Source organism: Cibotium barometz, chromosome 7 (genome assembly GCF_041138505.1).
Source record: "Cibotium barometz isolate CiBa-2024 chromosome 7, ASM4113850v1, whole genome shotgun sequence".
Taxonomy (NCBI): Eukaryota; Viridiplantae; Streptophyta; class Polypodiopsida; order Cyatheales; family Cibotiaceae; genus Cibotium; species Cibotium barometz.
Window position 1 is genome coordinate 35909929 of NC_141052.1, and position 24329 is coordinate 35934257.

At 46.0% G+C, this 24329-nt stretch overlaps 1 protein-coding gene across 3 annotated transcripts in view; it reads right to left on the reverse strand.

Annotated features, from left to right (window-relative positions):
• Nucleotides 1–24329, reverse strand: part of LOC147636930 (peptide chain release factor 1, mitochondrial-like) — a 64022-nt gene that overhangs the window by 19176 nt on the left and 20517 nt on the right. Inside the window, exons 7-9 of one of the 3 annotated variants that reach the window (XM_086800517.1) lie at nucleotides 23324–23398; nucleotides 22944–23021; nucleotides 22296–22848 (exon numbers count right to left, since the gene is read on the reverse strand). In XM_086800517.1, the coding sequence (XP_086656643.1) occupies nucleotides 22789–22848; nucleotides 22944–23021; nucleotides 23324–23398 (213 nt within the window). In that variant the 3' untranslated portion in view covers nucleotides 22296–22788. Of the gene's footprint in view, nucleotides 1–22295; nucleotides 22849–22943; nucleotides 23022–23323; nucleotides 23399–24329 lie in introns of those variants that run through there. The other 2 variants (XM_086800515.1, XM_086800516.1) reach the window with 2 other exon arrangements.

Genomic DNA, 24329 nt, shown 5'->3' on the forward strand with positions numbered 1-24329 from the left:
AAAACACCCTGAAGACCTGAAACAAACCTGTAGGGAACAGGAGAAAAAGAGGGTACGGAAAAAAGACAGAGAGGAAGGGGATGGGCAGGCTCAAGGGGGGCAGAAACCCCGGCAAAGTGGGGGAAGCCCGGAGGGGGGGGGTGGGGGAGCGGGGGCGGGCGAGAGCAAAAAAAGGGGGGGCTGGCAGGCAGGAGCAAGGGCTGGGGGGAGGAGTACAGAAGGGGAGGGGGGGGCAGATGGCGAAGGAGGGGAGCAGAAAGAGGGCACGGGGGGCGGACAGAGGCGAAGAAGGGGGGTGGACAGGGGAGAGAAGCACTGGGGGGGAGGAGGGCGGCGAAAACGAGGGGGGGGGGGAACGCGGGGGCAGAAGAAGACGGGGGCGGGGGGGAGGCACTGTGACGCGAAGAGGGGGGGCGCAGGGCGCAGGCGTGCAGGGATGGGGGGGAGCGCAGAGCTTCGCGCACAACTCTTGCCTGTAATTCACATCTGATCTTTATCGATTCCTTGTGGATATTTCAGCTTTTTTCAATCTAGAAATAGATAATAGATCAGGTAAAGAGAATCATGTCTTCAATTGTCATTCCCTTTCCTCTCTATATATTTTCAGTTATGTGTTTCAAAGAGATGGAAAGAACCACGCATTTGTTAATGCAACAACATTGGTATCAGAGCAAGGCTTAAGAAAGACAATGGTTTCGATAAGTAATTCTTCTCTTGTGGGAAGACTTTTTCACGTGTTGAGTGCAGACAATTGATGGTAAATTTACGTTTGGAGAAGACAGCCAACATGGAGAGCTCATCACATGACACTCAAGATCCTTGAGATGCTGTGGCAGATGGAGTAGATATGCATGGATTATAGAAGAAGAAGCCGAGATTACAAATCCAGATAGAGAGGAAGAGATCACCAAAGATGTTTTTCCACCATTGGTTAAAACTCAGCAAAAGGGACATCCCTCAATAGCCAAAGATTTTCAAAGGTACGGGTGTGTTTCAGTTGGACCAGTGATTCAGAACGAGAAGATACAATCGAAAGTTCTAGCAATTGTAGGTTAGGGTTAGGGTTTGTGAATCCATCTCCCTCACCCTCTGTATACAAGTGACTCTCTGGAACAGAGCCTCCATATAGGAGCCGCAGCAAACTATGCCTGGATGATCTGGTGGGGGAAAGGTGGCTTGCTGCGTATCATCCATGATAACGTCGTGATCTGAGGATGCTCTGTTATGCGCTGCCAATCTGCCAGGGATAAATTTGGTGCCCAGAAAGGAGCTGCATGCTGCATATCCTCTAGTGAGTCTATCCTCTACTGCCTAAGACATATAAGTGCACTAACTCAACCCTGCTACCCATGTAAGTGATCTCTGTACGGGCTGAAACTAGGTACGAGGTGTGGTCCGTGGAATACCATAACCTTGGCTTCCCCAAGATTGACTGAGAGTCCCCCTCTGTGTGCAAAAATCCTGTAAAGCATCCATGTGCTTCAGTAGCCCTCCTCAGAATCTGCAATGAGTATCAGCATATAACAGGATGGAAAGAAGAATACCTCCTAGAGAAGCTCCTCTACCTCCGGCTGTGCCAATTAAGTCTGAGATCTCATCTATGTAGAGTGTCCAAAGAGGTTCGGAGATAGTGGACATCCTTGTTTCACTCCGATGGTACTAGACTCTAGAGACCTCCTCAAAGAGTCTTCCCGGGCATCTCACCCTGCCAATAACTAACTCACATTAGACAGGACCCCAAGATGATGTAAGCACTGTAGGAGACGAGCCCGAGGCACTGTATCAAAAAGCTTTTGCAGAAGTCCACAAAGCAATGGTATAGTCGGCAGCCATCTTCCTTGGCCTGCTTGAAGATAGCTCCAAGCTAAATATGTGATCCAGCATGAGAAGGTCCTCCTCAATCCTCCCTGCCCTAGTGCCATGTATCCCTCTCTCTGTGCCAGTGTAATGAGCTCAAACTCAAGTATAGATCTATATGGCGTGGCCAAGATATGGCCGATCATGATGGTTCTATAGTTATTAGGATCTATGGGGTCTCCCACCTTATCAATAGGCACACTAGTGTGTGATAACCAGGTGGGCGAAAAGCCCTTTGAAACGGCCCTATTAAACATATGGGCTAGGAGGGGTGCCAGGGTCTCACTTGCATAAGAGAGGTGCTCAGCCATAAGCCCCTCGTGATCTTGTGATCGGCCGTTATGAAGCCTGCGTGTAACCTTCACCACAGCCACCTTGTGACGAAGGTGGTGGTGATGGGACGTGCAAGCAGTGGATGTGGGAGGGGGGATTTGGTGGGGTATGTGGTATAATGAGTGTGCATATGAGCGCCAGGTATGTGGGTCTATGAGGGGGTGGGTAAGCGCCGTTCTCGGATCCTACGCCAAGCCTTGTCAAAATTCCCGCTTAGGAAGAGCTGGTATAAGTCCTCGTGCAGTTTGTGCTCATTTCTTGTGGCGAGTAAGGTACAGGTTAATCCGTTCAACGCCACACTTCTGGCTTTGGCCAGTAGCTAACTCACACAAAAGACGAGCACGTGATACGGCATTCGTCATCATACCAACGATTATGAGGCATGGTATGTGTGCAGGGTTTGGCGGTGGACCAATGGGGGTGCGGAAAACTGCCGATAGCGGATGTGTGGATAATTGTTGTGAGCTGTGAGGTGAGGGTGGTGAATGGTGCAAAACATCCAAGAGATGACGGTAAGAGCTGATTTGCATAGATAAGATCACAATCATGGGTGAAATGGATCTAGGTGTAGTGTGAGATGGACGGTCCCTACAGTGGAGTAGGTGGTGTGCAGATGAGGGTGAGGCAAGGTAATTGTGGTTGGCACCAAGTGGCCATGGTGGGATGGTAAAGTCAGGTATCAGCGAGGCAAGTTCCGGTGATCCCATAAGATAATAAACTGTGCTGGTGTTGGTGAAACGAAAGGGCAATGGATAGCTTGAAGGTAATGAAAGAAGGCACACAATCGACCTACACAGAGAAAGTTGGCAAAGGAAGAAAACTCACATGTAAGTGTATTGTGTGTGAGAGTAATGCATTAACAAAACGTTATACATCTAACTAATGCCTATTGTGCCTAGCTTCAATAAAGCCTAACTCCTTCATACATGTCCATTACAAAATGTATATATCTCCTACAAATCCCCCCCGTAGTGGGCCACCTGTTTGGCTCTTTCCCCCCCCCATTGTATGATTTAGCCGCTCAGTCCTTTAGACTGATGCTTGTATTTTGCAGCACCTAGGGAGAGTCTCCCGGGCTGCCATGATGTTTTCACTGCTCTTCTCTCTGTTAGGAGCAGGAGAGATCTCTTTTGTAGCCCTACGGGCGTTTTTTTTACATAACTAATGAAAGGATCTTTTCTCGGAAAAAAAAATCCCCCCCGTAGTGGAAATGTATAAGTACAGAGAGTAGACCAATTCCCAAATGGAATCAAGCCCAAAGCTTTGTGGAAAGCTTCGAACTTCCCTCGAGGAAGCACCTTGGTGAAGAGATCTGCCATGTTGTCCTGTGATGGACAAAAGATAAGATTGATAACCCATGCATGAAGCCTCTCCCATATATAATGATAATGAACCTCTATATGATTGCTCCGTGCATGGATTCCTTGCCATAGCCATAGCACTCTGACCATCTATCAGTATAAGAGTAGCACCCTTTTGGCTAGCACACAAGTCAATAACCAATCTCCTCAACCATATGCACTCAACCATGGTTGTAAAGATTGCTTTGTAAGATCACGATTCAAGAATGTTGTCTTGATATCCGCATACTCCATCCATGGTGTGCTGCCAATGCAGTGACTGTCCTAATAATAGTCATCTTTGACGTGGGGGCAAAAGTCTATTCATAGTCTATTCCCTTCTCTTGAGAACGCCGTCTTGATATCCAATCAATGCATACTCCATTCACGGTGTCCTGACAATGCAATGATTGTCCTGATAGTAGTCATCTTTGATGTAGGGGCAAAAGTCTCTGCATATATATACCTAGATGAATCCAGGAACATGCCCAAATTCACCTTTTAGGAACGTGCATGTTGTATACTCATGGTAGTCAACCCACAAGACTATATAACTATCAACTCCATTATGCATAGTATGCACTAGATACTACGACATCCCCACTAACGTCATCAGTGCCCAATAGTGGGTGTAGAACTCTGTATCTAGATATGCTCTCACACGCGCACTCCACACACACACACACACACATAAGAGCATATATTCACACAAAGCCCTTCGTACTAAGTTTCTGTCAAACCTCCAAAGATGCAAGGCAGACTCAGCCATAATGAAGCCTAGCACTAAGGGAAGAAGGAAATAGAAAGAATTAGTACAGCAAATAAGTAGTTGATAGGGTAAATGCACCGCTAAAGAGAGAAAGAATTAGCAAAAGTCTTGAGAATATCCCTTAGCAACAAGTCTTGCTTTGAATCTATCAATAGATTCATCCAGCTTTTGTTCGCGACTTTGTACACCCATTTTGTACCAATGACATTTTCACCAAAAGGCAAGTCAACAAGTTCCCGTGTACCATTTTTGATAATGAAACTATATTCATCCCACATGGCCATTGCTCATTGCCTTGAGCTTGCTCATAAGAAGCTTGCTCCTCTAAACCATACAAACTACCCATACAAGCATAGTCACCCTCATGCTTGCTTCTTTTGCCTGCCCGTGTCCTGCTTTCCAAAGGAGTTGAAAGTTTGATATCTTCAAGGATCCGAATCAGCCATCTAGGAACTGATTTAGCCGCTTGTATGGCTGTCCTCTCTTCTTGTATAGCTTCTTCAAAACCTGTAGGTATCTCTGGCTGGTCAACGGTCTGATTTTGCACATCATTCTGAGGCATATGCTGTCCTATATCCTGACATCCAGAGGCTTCCAACAGTTTATTTATGTGTAGTAGAGAGGGGCTGACCTGAATTTTTAGCGAAGATAACATCTCTACCAGTAAGCACTTTGTGAGTAGCAAGGTCATATAACCTGTATCCTTTACTCTCACTACTACAGCCCAAAAAGATACACTTCATAGCTTTATCATCTATAGCTTTGATCTCTTCTCTTGAGGTACATGTGCATATGCCAGATAACCACACATAAATACCCACACCTAGTACTCTCTTATACACTTTTATCCATTCGGTATTATCCAAGGTACCAAAGTACAACCACTTTGAGCAAAAGGACTTAATGAGCTTGAGCAAGGAGACAAGCTGACAACATCATTCGGAGTTGCGAGAATGAGAGCGGAGAACGTCTCGTCGAACTTGCCATAATTTACCTCATCTCGATCTGCATGTATGATGCATGGATTGTATAGAGCTTGTCTTACTTGTTTAGACACTGTATTCATTGCTTGTTTTCTTGTGGAACACCTGTGAAGGATCTGCACAAGTGAGAGATTTTCCGTGCACATGCCACCCGAGTGGTGGCCGGACGTGGGTGTTCTCTGAGCATGATCGGTGTATCGTGTGAGGGACACAAGCGGCTCCCGCGGCATTGAGCACACTCTTGGCTCCTTATTGTACCAAGCTTCATACAGTGTGATTGAGTTCAAGGCTTTTGTAGGGCACTTATTACGTACATGTGCTGCACATAAGATTGCCTCAAGCCAAAAGTTTGTGTAGCAAACCTTGACCTTTGACCATGCATCTAGCCGTTTCCGTTAAAGATCTATTCTTGCATTTGGCCACACCATTTTGTTGAGGTGTGTATGGCACCGTACACTAATGCTTAATCCCCCTTTTATGCAAAAAATCCTTGAATACATTCGACATGTTTTCACCTCCTCTATCTGTGCGAAGAGTATGAATTTTGCACTTGTCTCATTCTCAACCAAAGCTACATAACGCTGAAAATGCATGAATACCTCAGGTTTTTCCTTCATGGGAAACACTCATGTGAACCTAGTGTAGTCATCCATGAATGTGACAATATATAGATGTTCCTCCAAAGATGGTGTCCTCATAGGACCACAAACATCACTATGAAATTTGAATGAGTTGTAATTTGCTATTAGATCTCATTGAACCATTTCTTGGGAATGGCTTTCTATGCATTTTGTCAAGAATGCAACCTTCACAAACATGATCATCCGGGATCTCTATATGAGGCATACATTCCACCATATTATGCTTTTGCAAAAGCATCAAACTTCTGAAAGTTACATGCCCAAACCTGGCATGCCATAATTCAGCTGCCTTCATTGCATTTGCATCTAATGCAACTGAACATACTTGATGTGTTTGTTTGTCACAGGTATCTAACCTATACAAACCATTGCAAAGTGAACCTGTGGATACAATCTGCAACTCTTTCGTAGGGTTCTTGACAAAACATTTCTCACCTGCAAACTCCACATGCATACCATGCTTGGCAATAGTAGACATTGACACTGAGTTCTTCTTTATGCCTCACATAAACAACACATCATTCATGCAACTCTGCTTCCCATTGGCCAATACCAAAAGCACCTTGCCTATACCTTTAACAAGGTACGCTGAGTGATCTGCACAAGAGACACTCCGATTGTAAAGTCCTTTGCCCAAAACCAAGGTCCTTAACGAAATCATGAGGTAACAGGCTAGCTCACCTCCCAACTGCGACCAGTATCCACCGATCTTCCCCAAGCCAAGGCTAGGGCTTCCTGCACAATCCCATAGGCATGTGTCTAACTCCGGCGTCCCATACCACCAAAGCTTGCCCATAGGCCTTCGACACGCCCACCCTACGTACTCACTATGTGCGTGGCATGAGCATGTCTACTCTCCTGGTCCAAGCCAGACTATTGGTGGTGCATCCGCACAACTATGTCTCACAATAACCCAAGCTCACCGATATAGTGATAACTACGCCATAAATAGCTAACTCGCTATAAAAGGCCATTAAGCTTGTTTTATAAATCCAAGAACCCTAGCCAAGTATTAGTTTATTACTCCCTAATCCTAGGATCCCCTAACCCCACTAGATTAGTTCCCTAATCCGTAGATTAGTATCTAGGTACATAACATTCTTCCCCTCTTCAAACATTTACTCTTAAATGAAATTAGGGAAGCACTTATTCAAACTATAGCTACCAACTCCCAAGTCAAGTCCTCCTCTGTTCTATCTTTCCACTTAATCTTATATTCAAGGATCAACTTGTTCCTATGTTGGCTTTCCCTGAAATCTATAACCCTCTTGGGTTCATGTGAAACATAGGACGAGTCCTTAACCTCAACAAGTTTCAGAGAGGTTACAACGTTATCTTCAACTCCCAGCATCTCTTTCAGTCGACTGACATAAAAGACTCGATGAATTTTCACATTCCGAGGCAACTCTAGTCGATAAGCAACCTCACCAATCTTTTTCAAGATCCTGTAAGGTCCACATTACCTAGGGGATAACTTTTTAACCTTCCCCATACATAACATCTTTGAACTCTTGGGCACTCTCAAATAAACTTCACTGAACTCCCTCGGTGAACGTTGCCTATCAACATAAATCATGTACGATCTTATGCACGCAGCAGCACTTCTAATAGCCTCTCGTGCACTAACTAGCATTTCCTACATATATGGTAAGAAATCCCTAGCCGCATCAATCTGAATACCCTTAAGTCCAATTGTTACTAGAGATCTAGCTTGGTATCCGTGAATCAACATAAACGGACTATAACTAGTAGGCGCATGCTTAGCACTGTTATAAGCAAACTCGACTATCAAGATGTGCTTCTCCCAATCTGATGGTCTCTTGGAGACGTATGCACGAAGCATATCCTCCAAAACCTGATTCACCCTCTCTAATTGCCCATCAAACTGAGGATGATCATAGGAACTCATACTCAACGTAGTCTCCAATCTCTAGAAAACTAGCTGCCAGAAATGTCCAAAAAAACTTGGAGTCTCCCTATCATCGACTATGAGCTCACGTGGATCTCCAGGTTCATGTGAAGCACATGTGCGAAGATAACGGCAATGTGAGGGCAACGCAAAGGTCGGCGGCGCTAGTCGTACACAACAGCGACGGGCAGATAGTACAAGCGGCAAGTCATGGCAGGCTGCAAATGCTGCATGAGGGCATCTTAGGCCAGCACTTAAGGCAAGGGTGGAGACAGGATAGTTGATAGATGCACCAGCTGGATGGCGAGGAGCAGCTCTACCAATGGCTCTCAACAACAGGCAAGTGCTAAGCAATTGTAGGTCATCGACAGTGCATCAACAATGAGGAGCGCGAGCTTGAAACCCAAAAAAGCAAAGAAACCCTAAAAACACTCGCATACTAATTGTAGGTTAGGGTGAGAATCTACACAAGTACAAGCCTAAGTGATACGGGATCAAAGAGATCCATCGTGTGTGTGTGTGTGTGTGTGTGTGTGTGTGTGTGTGGAGGGAGAGAGAGAGAGAGAGATTAGAGAGAGAATGCTCAAAGAGAGAGTATTGTACGACTCAAGGATGTGATTAATTGACAGAAGCCATAGAGCCCTCTTGAAGTTGGCGCCCATTTGTGAGAAGGAAGGAGAGAGAGGGAGACAGGGGTCCACATACAAAAGATAGCACAAAGGGGTGCAAGATGGAGGTCACACGTGGTTCGATACTTACTTTGGACAAAGGGATAAAGCTTGGGCACGTGGACACTAAGTTGTGACCACCCCGAGACTTCAATGAGTGTGTACACAAGGCTGGTCATAATTTGCCCGAAAACTTATTAAAGTGTGAATACACTCACTTATAAATTAACACTAAGTACTAAGAGATAAATTAACACAATTTGACCGATACTTACCACCCGTCCACATGCAACATGACCATGTTGGCAGATAGTTTCGCATCCATGGTGATAAAGTTGCACAATGCGAAAGCAAATTTTAGGAGACAAGAAGAGCAAAGGAGAGAGAGAGAGAGAGACATCAGACAATGAACATCATGTTATGTAGCAAGAGGCTTTTACAATGGCAATACCAGCCAACAGATGGTGTAGAACATGTGCTTGTGAATAGATTAGATGATAAACAAGTGAAAATGGGAGAGCAACATCAACTACCGTCATTCACATCAACCAAATTTCAATAAGTATGATGGTAAGTGTGATCATTTAGCAGTTAATCAGTTCATTCATCAATTTATTGCTCATTTTCCATTAGCTAGGATCACAGATCCTCAGGATAGAGTCCATGTAGTGGCTCCCCATCTCACTGGTGAGGCAGTCACTTGGTGGCAGCATTGGTCTAATCTTCGTAACAACCAGACACGTGTCACAGCTTTTAGCTGGGATACATTTGTCCATGACCCAAAGACCAGATTCCTCCCGCCCCAGTACATGACCGGCCTGGCAGATGAGTTCTATCCATAGTCACAGGGGACGGAAGGGACGGCTGCCTGGAACACGGGGACGCCGAATCGGGACGGACGGACGGACGTCCCCCACGACGCGTCACTCACAGGGGACGAGGACGGGGACGCCGCAAGGACGGACGGACGGACGTCCCCCACGACGCGTCACTCACAGGGGACGGGGACGGGGACGCTGGTGGGGGACGGCTCTGTGAGGGGACGGCAGAGGGCCGTTGCTGGCTGTTTTTTTGCCGTTGCGCTCGCCGTTTTTGGCCGTTGCGCTTGCCGTTTCTAGCCGTTTATGGCTGTTGGCTTGGCCTTGGGCCTTGGCCCTTGAGCCTTGAGCCTTTGAGCCTTGGCCCTCTCTCTCTCTCTCTCGCCTATCTCTTGCTCTCTCTCTCTCTCTCTCTCTCTCTCTCTCTCTCTCTCTCTCTTGCCCTTGAGGCTTTCCTCTCTCTCTCTCTTGCCTATCTATATAAGAACAAGCCTCTACAAGGCTACAAGCACACACAACTCTCAAGGCTCAAGCTTTCAAGCTTCTTTTAGCTTCCAACTTCCAAGTTCCAAGCCTCTAGGCTCTCACACAAGGCCCACGGGCCGCCGCCCTACTATCTAGATTCTAGAATCTAGACTCTCTCTCTCTCTCTCTCTCTCTCTCTCTCTCTCTCTCCCTCAAGCCTCTTGAGTCTTCCAACTTCCAAGCCTCTAGGCTCTAAGCTTCAATGCCCACACACAGAGCAGACAGTGTGAGGTGTATGACTATGATGACATGGAGATCCTCCACCCAGTGGATCCAGAGGAGATAGGGGCTAGTCGGGCATCAGAGGACACTGGACCAGACAGAGGACATTATGGGGACCACTTACTAGAGTTGGAAGCCAGGCATCGTCTCGTTATTTATAACGGGATGCTACAGTGGCCGGGAACAGGAGGGGTGACATGCTTCCCACATGGGGGTCATACACGGACCGGAGGCACGGTGGTAGACTACATTATGGGGTCTTTGGAGGCATCACAGCTTGTCACCTCATTCTCCATTCCACCTCGTCCTATTGGGGCAGATCATACATACTTGGCATTTTCACTAGCCGGATCATCAGTATCACCAACCCCCCACATACCGACGCCACACACTACCATCTACTTCACACATGACATGGCAGACATATACACTGGCAAAGTAGAGGATGGGCTCCTACTCATGGATCCCCTGGCACCTATGGATACCATTACCGCCCAACTGGCATCACTCCTACACACGGCTGCATTGCAGAGCTTCCCACATCGTGTCCACTCAGGAGAGCCTGCGAGATTTGGGACTATGCCCCAGAACAAATGGTATGATGACGAGTGCAGAGCCCTATACTCACGGCTCCGCATACAGAGAGCCTTGGGAGCCATCACAGAGCAGGAGTCGAGGAGAGAAATGAGGAGACTTACTCGCCGCAAAAGGCGGGCCATCGCAGAGATACAGGAGCTAGAGATCTTTCATTTCTTCATGAGTAGAGATAGCCCTGTCTCATGGCGGCACTTCAGAGAGCCCCGGACACCGACACCTATTGCAGACCCATAGACATGGCACACATATGCAGAGGGCCTATACCACGCCCCACAGCAGCCACCTATACCTCAGCCACAGGAGCCTCGACCTACCACAGCTAGCTTCTTTACCCACTCGATGGTACAGGAAGCTATCCGCCGCCTACATCATGGACGGGCCGCCGACCATATGGGCCTGCAGGGTGAGCATCTCATATATGCAGTAGATTCTTTGGCTCCTTTTCTTGCACACTTGTTTAACAGGGCACTAGCAGAGGGTTTGCCTGCGGAGTGGACGATTCAGGAGAGCTTTCTCTACCACTGACCATGTATTCACTTTGAGATGTATGATTGATCAGGCCAGAGTGAGGAAGAGAAAGCTCTATTGCTGCTTTGTGGATTTCTGCAAGGCATTTGACACAGTACCACGAGAGAGGCTCTTTCAGCGCCTGCAATCTCTTGGCATACCAGCAGCTATGACATGGGGCATCTATGCATTATATGAGTAGGTTTTTGGGCGAGTCAGATGTCCAGGAGGTATGTCCGAAACTATTGCTAGCACCATTGGTGTGAAGCAAGGATGCCCACTTTCCCCCACACTATTTGGGTTATACATTGATGAGGTGGCTGACTTCATTACACCGGGAGGCGGAGATGGAGTTGATTTAGCAGGTACCTCAGTACATATTATGCTTTATGCTGATGATATTGTATTAGTGTCTGAGTCTCCAGGTGGTCTATAGCAGCATCTACATGCACTCGATGATTTTTGCACACAGAGGGGTCTTACTGTGAACCTTGGGAAAACCAAGGTTATGGTCTTTCATACATCGAGACAGGGCAGGAGTCAGCTGACATTCACTCTCGCAGGACGCCAGGTGGAGGTGGTGACATCATACGTGTACCTAGGGGTTACCTTCTCTGCAGAGCAACCACCCGCTTCACCATGGGTTCAGCAGCCAGAGCTAGATTGGGAAGTATGGACAGGGAAGCCTCCGTCCTACAAGCACTAGAGAGTGTTTGGTTGCGTTGCGTACGTGCACATACGCAGGGAAATACGCACCAAACTTGATCCTAAGTCTCACAAATGCATATTCCTAGGATATGGTGACAGAGGTGAAATGGGGTATAGACTTTGGCATCCAGTGAATAGAAAGATTATACGCAGCAATGATGTCATTTTTGATGAAACATGCATGTATAAGGAGCCTGCAAGGCAACAGGAGCCTGGCAGAGTCATCTTTGATGATGATGGACATCATGGACAACAACCAAGGGCTGTAAATCAGCCATTACAGCAACAAAACCAGCCCTTAAATGGTGCTGAAAATGGTCCAAATGGACAGCCAGAGATGGCAGAAAATATCCCTATGGATATCCCACAGTTAGAGGAGATACCGGGCATGATCTTTCAACCTTATGGCATGGAACATGAGCCACCAATAGGTGATATGCAGGCTGGACAGCAACCTGCAAATGATGATCAATGGGTACGGAGGTCCACAAGACCCTCCAGAGCCCCTGACAGGTTTGTTCCAGGGGTTGACTACTTGATGCTCACTGACTGTGGGGAGCCTTCTTGTTATAAGGAGGCTTTACAGAGGGCAGACAAGGCTCTTTGGGAGCGCGCTATGAAGTCAGAGATGGATTCTCTGCACAAAAATGGAACATGGAAGTTGGTGCATTTGCCTACAGGCAAGAAGGTTTTGCCATGCAAGTGGGTTTACACGCTCAAAGTTGCACCTAATGCAAAGCCAAGATACAAAGCCAGGTCAGTGGCTAAGGACTTCAAGCAGGAATATGGTGTGGACTTTGATGAGATCTTCTCTCCAGTGGTCAAAATGACCACACTTAGAGCTGTATTAGCTTTGGTTGCTCATGATGATCTGGATTTGATTCAGATGGATGTGAAGACTGCTTTTCTTCACGGTGATCTCCATGAGGAGATATATATGCAACAGCCAGAGGGTTATGCGGTGAATGGAAAGGAGAAGCTTGTATGCAAGCTGAAAAAGAGTCTTTATGGGCTCAAATAGGCACCAAGGGAATGGTATCATAAATTTGATACATTCATGAAATCCTAGGATTTCAGGAGGAGTGACATAGATCACTGCTTATACACCAAGAAAGCTTTGGATGGCAGTCTATTGATTCTCATCTTGTATGTTGATGATATGTTGATTGCCGAGAAATCTCGTAAAGAGATGGATGCCTTGAACAAGAGGCTGCATCAGACCTTTGATATGAAGGATTTGGGTGATGCAAATCACATTTTGGGTATGCGGATACTTCGGGACAGAAATCAGCATGTGTTGTATTTGTCTCAGAAGGAATACATTGGCAAAGTTTTGCAGAGGTTCAATATGGAGGGGGGGAAGAAGACTAGTACTCCTTTGCCTCCATACGTGAAACTCAGTGCTATGGACAGCCCACAGTCGGATAGTGACAGGGCTGATATGGCCAAGATTCCGTATGCTTCAGCTTGTCTCATGTATGCCATGGTTGCTACCAGGCCGAACATTGCATTTGCAAGGCCGAACATTGCATTTGCAGTGGGAGTGGTTACTAGATACATGGCCAACCCTGGCAAGAAGCATTGGGAAGCAGTGAAAGGTGTCATGAGATACCTGAAGGGCACACAGGATATGTGCATCTGCTTTGGCAAACAGGATGCATTAGTGCATGGTTACACAGATTCGGATTATGCCGGTCATCCAGATAACCGGAAGTCTACTACCGGTTATGTGTTTACATTCACAGGAGGTGCTGTGTCATGGATATCCAAGATGCAGAAGTGCACTGCCTTATCTACTACAGAGGCCGAGTATATTGCAGCCACAGAGGCTTGCAAGGAGGCATTATGGCTATCTCGGTTAGTGGTTGATTTGGGTTATACAGGGGATATTCCATTGTTGCATTGTGACAGTCAGAGTGCCATCCAGTTGGCAAAGAACCCTGTCTTCCATGCAAAGACGAAGCATGTGGATGTGAAGTATCACTTCATCAGAGAGGTGATAGAGAACAAGCTGATTCAGCTTGTCAAGATTCATACGGATGACAACCCGGCTGATCTGTTGACAAAGAGTTTGCCTCCAGAGCGGTTTGCTCATTGCAGACACTTGATGGGCATTGGATGAGGCTAGTTTCAGCCTTGATATGGCCTTGTATATTATCATGTACATGCTGATTTTTTCTTTTCCTTCACTTAAGGGCACATTGCCTTTAAGTGGGAGGTTGTTGGGGTAAAGGCATTATGCCCACCCTTATATAATGTACTAAGTGCACTATGTGTACTAGTGCAAATATACATGTGTGATAGGGGAGTCACACACTCATACTAAGTGCACTATGTGTACTAGTGCAAATATACATGTGTGATAGGGGAGTCACACACTCATACTTTGTGAGTTGACTTATCCCCACATGTCTTTCTCTCTCTCTCTCTCTCCCCCTTCTTCTCTGTGTGTCTCCCACATCAAACCCTAACTGTTTCAGCTGAGCTTCTTTAGCTCCTTCAAGAATGTTACTCCATCCACGACGCCGGCACCCTCCATCTCCACGGCCTCTCAATCATTACGTGGCCCACGGCGACAATCTACACTTGGGGAGAATTGGAACCCCAAGTTGAAGGAGGAGGTGGATATGGCGGTGGCCCGCTTCTTCTTCCACGACCACATTGCCTTTCAAGCGGCTAGGTAAGTGCAATCGATCATTGCCAATTCATCATTCATGTTTTCATCATCCTAGTCCCCCTCTCATTAGTAAATTACTTTCTTGAATAGGTCGGAATACTTCAAGGTCATGGTTAAGAAGATTGGGGAGTATGGCTCAACCTATACGCCCCCCTCATGCGAGAGCTTGCGCACTACATTGCTCGAGAAGGAGAAGCGCATTGTAGAGCAAGCGGCCGACAACACAAAGCGGCCATGGGAGAGGAACGGAGTCTCCCTCATTATGGATGGATGGAGTGACACCCGCAAGAGGAGTGTTCACGGCATGGTTGCATATTCCCGCGGAGAGATGTACTTCATCTCATCTCATGATGCATCCGGCACTGGGAAGAGCTCGGATGTGCTTGCGGCGGAGTGGGCTACCACCATGGAGATCGTTGGCCCCAAGCATGTAGTGGGCTTTGTTGCGGATGGGGAGCCTTCCAATAGGGCGGCGGGAGCTATTCTCCAAGGTATGTATGGACATGTCAAGGTGTCCTTTTGTATGGCTCATTGCCTAAACAACCTCCTCAAGGACATCGGGGCATTACCATGGATCAGCCCGCTCATTGAGGAGGCCAACACCATGGTCTCCTTTGTCCTCAACCACCAAAGACTTCGGCATGAGTTCAACAAGAGGTCCTGTCTCTCTCTCCTAAAATATTCCGACACCCGGTTTGCCTACAACTTTCTCATGTTGGGCCGGTTGAAGGATTGTAGCGGTGCTTTGAGGGGGCTTTTCCTTAGCGACGAGTTTGTCACCATGCAAGAGTCCCATACAAACACTGGCCAAGAGTGTAGGCTACAAGCGGATGACACCTCTTGGTGGGAGCGTGTGAAGACCACAGATGCTATGGTGAGGCCCATAGTCCACCTATTGAGGATTGTAGACGCTATGCAACCATGCATAGGCAAGGTCTACGAGGTCATGGATCGCATGATAGAGAAGTTGAAAGACTTCATGCCTGACGAAGATAGATACGAGGAGATCCATGCCTTGTGTCTAGGAAGGTGGAATTCCTACTACTCTCCATTGCATGCAGCAGCTTATGTGGTGGACCCAAAATTCCAAGCAACAAGCAGGAGAGCGACCCGGAGGTGAGCGCTAGATGGAGGATCATCTTGGATCGTCTTGTGCCTGATGCATTGGTTAGGCGCAAGATCAGGGACCAGCTTTCGATGTACAGGTCATTTCATGGCTCCTATGGCTGTCATGATGCACAGGTTGACCGCTCCAAAGTTGGTGCTACTCTATGGTGGGAGGACTTTGGTTCAGATGGACCGGAGCTGCAGCAGCTTGCCATCCGCATACTTAGCCAGGCCGTCAGCTCCTCTTGCTTGGAGCAACTTTGGAGTACCTACAGCCACATTGCCTCTAGGAAGAGGAATCGACTCGGGGTAGAGCGTGCCAATGACCTTGTCTTCGTCAGCGCGAACTTGCGAATGCTTTGCAAGAGCGTGACCAAGAAGGCAGATTCCTTCACCAAGTGGGAGATGAGTCAACAATAAGAGCAACAAGAGGATGAGGTGCAGGAGCACCATGCCAGTGAGGATGAGACTGAGGATGAGCTTGATGCTTCTTTGGCACAAGCTACCCATGACCATGAGACGAGCACTTCACGTGGATGATCATTCATGGATCATGATTCATGGGCCTTACTACTTAGCTCTAGCCTCTAGCCTCTAGTCTTCAGCACTTTTTTGTCATTGACTCATTTGAGTCCGTCCATGTATTCTGCCTCCTTAAGGCTTAGTCCTGACTCCTGGCTCTTGAGTCATGACTCATTTTGTATCTACTTAATTATTAATATGACTCAAAAGCTTACCATTTTAGTGTAAATTTGTGCTCAATTTGATGTACTTCCAAAGTAGAATAAGTGTAGAGTAGAAAAATTTAAAAAAAAAAGTATTTTTTGAGTGCCGTTCCCTCCCCCGTCCCCGTTCCCTACTTATGGCCGTCCCCCGTCCCGTCCCCGTTCGCGTCCCCTGTCACCGTCCCCCGTCCCTTGTGACTATGGTTCTATCGACTTAGACAGAACGGATCGCCAGTGCTTCACTTTTCCGGGAAGGTTATCACTTTAGCACAGCATTTAGGGCTATCTGCGCAGGCCAAAATGGAACAATTCATTCGTGGATTGGATCCCAACATTCAGTTCACAGTTTGTAACTTTGAACCCAATACATATGACCGGGCTTTGACTCTCGCTCAGAATGAAGAAATGAAGATGAACGGAGGCAAGCCCAAGTAGTCATCCCAGTCCAGTACCAAACCCCAGCAACATCAATCTGCTGCGCACAGCCACGGAAAGGTAATGCATCTTCTAAAGATGCTAAGAAGGACGGCAGTAATAGCTCCAGCTCAGGAGGTAAGAAAGATAAAGAATCTAAGCCTAAGAAAACCCCCAATGAAAAGGCTAAAGCAGGCATTACTGGAGGTTATCTTCCTCCAAAGAAGCAAAAGAAATACCAGTCAAAAAATAGATGTTTTTTCTATCACATCATAGGGCACGGTAAGAAGGAATGCCACAAATGGCAAGCGGAACAAGCCGCCAAAGCCCCTTCTGCCCCAGTTGCCACAGCATCCCCAACTCCTCCAGCCCCGCCTACTACCACCAATGCGATTCAACTTTTACCTTCTATGCATCCTATGCCATCTGTGGTATTTGATGCTAAGCAAGAGCGATACTGCACAGAAAAGCCTCATCCGAGCTTATGGCTCTGCCAAGGGTCGACAGTTTGTAGTCCTTTTCAATATGGACAGTTCTAAGGACGCCATCTCTCCCCAGTTGGCTAACAACCATTAGTCCCATATCATCTGGATGTGGACGAGTTCACACCTGGTCTCCGCACCCACATTTCTCAAAAGGCACAGCAATTTGCCTTTGAAGTTCAGAAGGCATCATTCCAACAAGATTTCATTGTCTCGCCTCTGTTGGGGTGTGACATGATCTTAGGAATTCAATGGTTTCGTCAGTATGAGCCTATTCCCGATTGGGGACATGACACTTTTACTACTTGTAAAGGTTTTCCTGAGCCTGTCATGATTCGTGGGGATAGAAGCATTCTTGGTATCCCATTGATTTCGCATATCCAGGCCCGACGAGCTATCCGCAACAAGGGAGAAGAAGGAGCACTACTTTATGTTCGTGCTCAAACATCATCGGTAGCATCTCTCCCATCTTCAGTCCCACACTTAGCATACCTCTTATCCAAACATCAAGACATTATGCTTAGGGACGATCTCCCGCCCAGCCTCCCTCCATCCCGTCCTGAGAACCATCATATTGATTTTGGTCCCTGGATCAGAACCTCCTAGCAAGTTTCCCTATCATCTTTCCAAGACCTTAGAGGACGAGCTAGAACGACAGTTATCTGAGCTCCTCCGAGCCGGATTTGTTCGGCCTTCTTCCTCACCATTTGCTGCACCCATCCTATTTGTCCAAAAACAGGACAAGTCTGCACGTCTTTGTGTAGACTACAGGGCATTAAATAAACTCACCATTAAGAATAAGTTTCCTATGCCAAGGATTGAGAACATTTTGGAACATTTAGACGGTGCTAAATTTTTCACTAAGATCGACCTCAAGAGTGGTTATCATCAGGTCCGCATTTTTTAAGCTGACATTCCAAAAACAGCTTTTCGGACAGAGCGTGGTCACTACGAGTTCGTAGTCATGCCTTTTGGGCTTACAAATGCACCCGCAACCTTCAATAAAATGATGTCAAGGATTTTCGCAGTCCTCATTGGGAAGTGTGTTTTCATATTCCTTGATGACATACTAGTCTTCTCAACCACTGCGGAGCAGCATGAGAAAGATGTGAAGAAAGTCTTGCAACTCTTGCGAGATAATGGGCTCTACATAAACGCCAAAAAGTCTATCTTCAGCGTTAAGGAAGTTCAATACTTGGGTTATATCATCAGTTCCGATGGGATTAGACTGGATCCATCAAAGGTTTGGGAAATCTTAGATTGGGACATTCCTAAGACCGCCCAAGAGATCCGCTCATTTGTAGGTCTTTGCCAAGCCTATAGTACCCATGTCCATCAGTTTTCAAGCCTTGCAGCACCTCTCACCGACTTGCTCAAGGGGGTGAAGACTCGAAAGCAAAAAGTCTCAGTCACAAGCAAGGCGCTTGATGCATTCCATGCACTCCAAAAAGCTGCCTCAGAAGCGCCTGTATTAAAGTTAGCATCTTGGGATGAACCTTTCGAGGTCATTACCGATGCAAGCAATGTAGCCATACGTGCAGTTCTCCAGCAAGACAATAGACCCGTGGCATACTGCAGTAGAAAGTTGGATTCATGTATAGTCCTTTGCATCATATTTACCAACCTTACAATCTACCAATCGCTCTTTCTCAAACCATGCTGGTAATACCATGTGGTACGTGTGTCCATGTTCGAGGAAAGTTCTCTAGCACAACACGATATGTAGGAAAGCAACTTGTTTTGCTAATCAATCCTTGACCTTGTTAGGTATTCCACCTTACAAACCCTTTTTGCTAGAAAACACCGCCACAATCATAGATTCTACCAACAAAATCCTTTCCGTGATAATCTTGCACAATCCTCATCCATATTTATCATGGATTAATGTAACATGTAGCGGAAGTATTCGTATTGGAGGATCCTGTCACACAAATGCTCACACCGTCTTCTGTATCCTAAGTTTCGCGAGTTTAGCAATCCACTTTAATACTTCAAACTTTTGAGAGAGAGAGAGAGAGAGAGAGAGAGAGAGAGACTGTACACCGTATGGGGTCTCGAATTACCCACTGAAGGGCTCCCTATCTCGTTATCGAGATAGTATTTGCCTTATTATCTCTGAAGAGACTGACGGTGTGACTGACGATAAGCCAAACGCAAGACCTCTGAAGACCAATAGTTGGGTTGAACTGCACACGATTGTAGAAGCACCAATGATGTCCAATCTCGAGCCTATGCACTCTTCCCAATGGAATGAGGGAGGGGTGCAAAGCTGAGGCTGAGAGGGGTTGTTTGGGACTTTTCTAGACTGTGTATGAATGCTGTAAATGAGTATGAATGTTGCGTTTTACCTTCACCAAGTGGCTGGAGCAAAATGATGAGTAGATGAATGCTGAAAACTGTATGGATGCAGAAAACGCAAGGTTGAATGCTGGCTAAATGCTGAAATTGGTGCGTTTTGTTGATGCAGGGGCTGAATGCTCATGCGTTGATGCGCCTAGGGCTGTTGAAAATGCTGAGGTATAAGTGCTGAAATCTGCAATCGCTTTATGCTCCTTGTGTTGAAGGCTCCAAGCGTTTGATTGCTCTATGCTGAATATGATGCTAATCTATTTATATGGACCAAAGGAGCCAGTCGGCTGGCTACAGACCTGGCCGATTGCTCATGTCCACAATAAATGCATAAAAGATGTATAAAATGCTGAAAATGATGGAAAATTTACCAAAAAATTCCTAGTAAATATTCTGATAAATACTAGATCATATCTGGGGGTTCTGCAATGGTCTAGATGCAATGAATGAATGATATGCAATATGCAAAATGTTTTCTAATGCAAACCCCAAGGTTTCTACTGACTTTACATGCATGAATGCGTCTCTTCAAGTGGGTTAAGGGACTTGGACTGACTGACTGACTGACTTGATATGACTGAGAACCAAGAAACATGGAAAACATCATGCATCGTTCAACTGTTAGGCAATCTCAACTTCATGGAGACATCACTTAACTTTTTAACTATTGGGAAAGGTCCAAAACTACGGAACGAAAGCTTGGGACAACGTTTGCCCACTTGTTTCAATTTGTTTCATGATACGCAGATAGACCCAATCCCCTTCCTTGAAGTGGACATCTCGTCTTGACTTATTTGCCTGTCTGCTATAGACTTTCTGTGCTTTGGTCAAGCGGTCCCTGACTGACTCAATGATTTTGAAAAATGCTTTCGTGGTTTTATTAGCCTCTAGAGATGGAGACACCAATCTCGTCAAAAGAGAAGAGAAACGGCGACCAAAGGCTACTTCAAATGGAGTCCATCCGACACTGGATGAATGAGTGTCGTTCAAGATAGCCTGGACCAATAGAAGATAACGTTCCCATTTAGACTGCTGGTCATGACAATATGACTTGAGAACATCAAAGGCCAACTGGTTATAAATTTCTGTTTGGCCGTCTGTCTGTGGATGGAATGCACTAGACAACTGCAACTTAGTTCCAAAGTTTTCAAATAATGCCCTCCAGAAATGCGAGGTAAACTTGGAATCTCTATCTGATGCAATGGTACTAGGCAAACCACAAATTGGGTACCAATGCTTGAGAAAAAGACGGGCTACATTCTCGGCTGTGGTCGTATGCTTGCATGGGATGAGCATGCAGAATTTACTAAAGCGATCCCCAATGATGAAACACTGAGTGTTATGGGATTCGGTGGATGCTGGTAGAGGCCCTACAAAGTTCATAGATATGTCGATGAAAGGTCCGTCGGGGATAGGCAAAGGTTGAAGTAAACCAGCCTTGTATATGGAACCTTTACTTTTTGACAAATCTTACAGGCTTGAACATGTGAATATACATCACGCCTTATTTTGGCCACTTGTCTCACTTTGATCCACTTTCTGACAAGTGTGAGGCCACTTGTCTCACTTTGATCCACTTTCTTGTTGCCACATGTCCCAATCTAAGAGATGGGTTCTCCCATAATCTTTATCTCTAAAAATATCCCAACCAGTAGACATTCTGTCATAGGCACTTTGCCGATTCTTGGTATATGCTCAATTTCAGATGTAATGACGCGAACAGAATTTCCATCGGAGTTGGGCCAAAAATAGCAACTCTCCTAACTTTTAGGAGTGTGGTCCTTTGTATTCTAGGATAATCCCCCGTTCCCAAAGCTTGTACTTTCCAAATATTTAGACATCCTTGAGTCCACCAGACCCCTTTCATACTGGAAAATGTCTAGGCTGGTGACAGGTTGTCCTTGGTGGAACTCCTTACATTTCAATTTTTTATGTGTATCCAACTCCGACCTTAATGTTAGGATGGAATTGGATTATTAAGCAAGTCACTTTATAGGGATACTGTAATCCCAATATCACGGATCCACTAGAGGAGTTCCACTCTAGCTTAGGTAAGGACTAGGAAACTTATGTGGATGCTATGGTGGGATATAAGAATTCAAGATTAGGCTTGATTGTCTCCTACTTGGATTCATGAAGACATGAATCTAATATAAGGGGGAGATAATGTTACATCCCTAACTAGGCCTTGGGCCAAAGTTAATTGAACCTAGGGTTAAGGGGATGTGCTAACCTAGGGTTAGGAGGTTTAGGGCTTAGGTGGGTGTGGGGGTTGATAGGACCTGTCCAAGAGGCGAAGGGCTAGCAAGGATGAGATATGGATTCTCTTAGAGTAAATAAAAAGCCAGCAGAGGCTTATAATGGCTAAAAGCTTAATAATAAAAGCAGTGGGCCAATAATAGCTTGGTTATTACTATATAAGTGAGTTTGGGCTCACTATAATGATTATTATGAGGAATCCTCACGGCATGCAAGGGCTCAACAAAGGGGGTTTCTGCTACCCAAGGCTAAGGGAGCTCCAGATCGCTGTTCACTGGTGGGGTTTGTTCCCACAAAGAACTTGGAAACTGCCCTTCCCCGCCCCCCGCCCCCCCCCCCCCCCCCCCCGACTTCTTCAGTACTTATGTTTTAATTCTTCTTTATACCCCTGGCATTTTATGCCAATTTGTGGTGTTTAAACCAGGCTACTGTTACATTAGGAAGTGTAACCTTCCTACTTTCCATGCCAGCAGCCACACACATAAAAAGAAACCTTCAAAACAACCAAACAAAGAAACATATCTTGGGGCAATGTTGTGGAAAGCTAAAGTGAGCTTGGAAGCTTATACTGGATGCAATGTATCATTCTTTGATGGCAAACCACCATGCCATGTCCTTAAGTCTCCATTTGTTGTCCCTGCCTTGGTAACAAAGTATTATCCGTGCCTAAGAAAGTTGATGTATATTGACAATGACCTTCGTTCTTTAAATGTGTGATGCCCTAAGGGGGGCGAACCTAACTTCGGTCTCTAGTGGCATGTCCGTTCTCTTTACATATTATTCTTTAACCCTCTCATCTGATGTGTCTGGTGGAACTTCGTATATGAATAGGAGAGCTTATATGTAGGGGTTTATTGAATTTCAGTGACAGTCAGCCATCTCCTATTGCCACTTACCTCTACTCATAACCAGAAGCCACCACCAATTGATAAGTTCCTAGAATAAAAGCCATTTTCAGCTGCAGCAAGCAAACAGACCAAAGGCAGATAATCTTGGGAGTCCTAATTCATGAATAGAAGTATTGAACAATCTGATTAAAAGACAAGAATGTACCTCATCAGCTTGGGGTAGAATGACCACAGACGCCGCACTTGTATGAACTCGTCCACTCTTTTCAGTTATAGGAACACGCTACAGACATCCACAACACCGAAGGCAAAGACCTATCATACATATGCAAGCATGCCTGGAAAATACATAATTTTTCTATTGAAAGGCACCATGTAGTGTGATGTAGTGTGACTAAGTTGGTATCCGAGCAATTGTTCTTTTGAAATGCACCATGTAGTGTGACTAAGTTGTTATCCAAGCAAATACACAGGGCAACAACTACACCACTATGACTCCAAAACTCATCAAGTGGAGTCTTTTAAAGATTAGAGATGCCTTCTGAACACATATTACAAGTGGTTTGGCTAGAGTGAAGCTGATACCTGAACCCTGTGTACTCCACTCTCGAATTTTAACTTCCCATATGTACCACTTCCAGTTATAGAGGCACTTGCTTCCTTTTATGAAAAAAAGAAAGAAAATGATTTAGGAGCTCCGATCTGATCCTTGGGGACCCACAACCATGATAGAATGATAAATAAGCCTCTAACTTTGAAAATTTGTGGAAGTATTCATACGAAAACAACCAGCCTGGCCTCGTGCCCAAGGACCGGCCGAGGATTAGGCATGTACCAAGGACCTTTAACTAAAAGACTCCTTCACTAGTTGCTATCAGAAGCAGATTTGTGAAAGAATAAATTAAACCCAGGTTAAGGACTCTCAGAATCTCGGACATGCTTCCCGCAATGGCTATGGAACAGTGTTCCTCTCCTTACCCTCTGGAGGGTCTTAAATAATGTTGCCCCCAGAGGACTCAGGAGCCATGGAAGCCATAGCAAGCAGGCCCACCAAAACCCAAACAAAGGGCAAGGGGAAGAAACGAAGGTATAGACTTCTACAGAATAACCCTGTCAAGGGAAACGACAGTTTCCTTGTCAAGTCAATGCACAACCAAAAACCCTGATATGTCATCTAAATTGGAGATCTCCGAAGAAATCTTCTGACAATAAACCTGTCACATCGGTCCCGCACGCAGATGCCATGGACATACTACACCAACTCAAGAGAAAGGCCCTAAGGCTGGACACCTGTGTACCACCAAGGGGTTGTCAAGGTCAGTGTCATGCACATCCCGCACACATCAGCATCATGCTAGTCCCGAACACTTTGTAACCTTCTTGTAATATGTAGTGTCAGGGCGCTCCGAGCACTTATTAGACTAGTCACTAATTTGTCAGGTAGCTAGACCCATATCTCAGACATCTTATACCTGGCATACTGTTGTGGAGCACCAACAGGTCAAAACCAGCACCTCCCTACAAAACGCAAGTGCCTAGGAGGTCAAGAAGCAGCCCACAGCGGTGTTTATGCAGAAGCATATCTCATCTC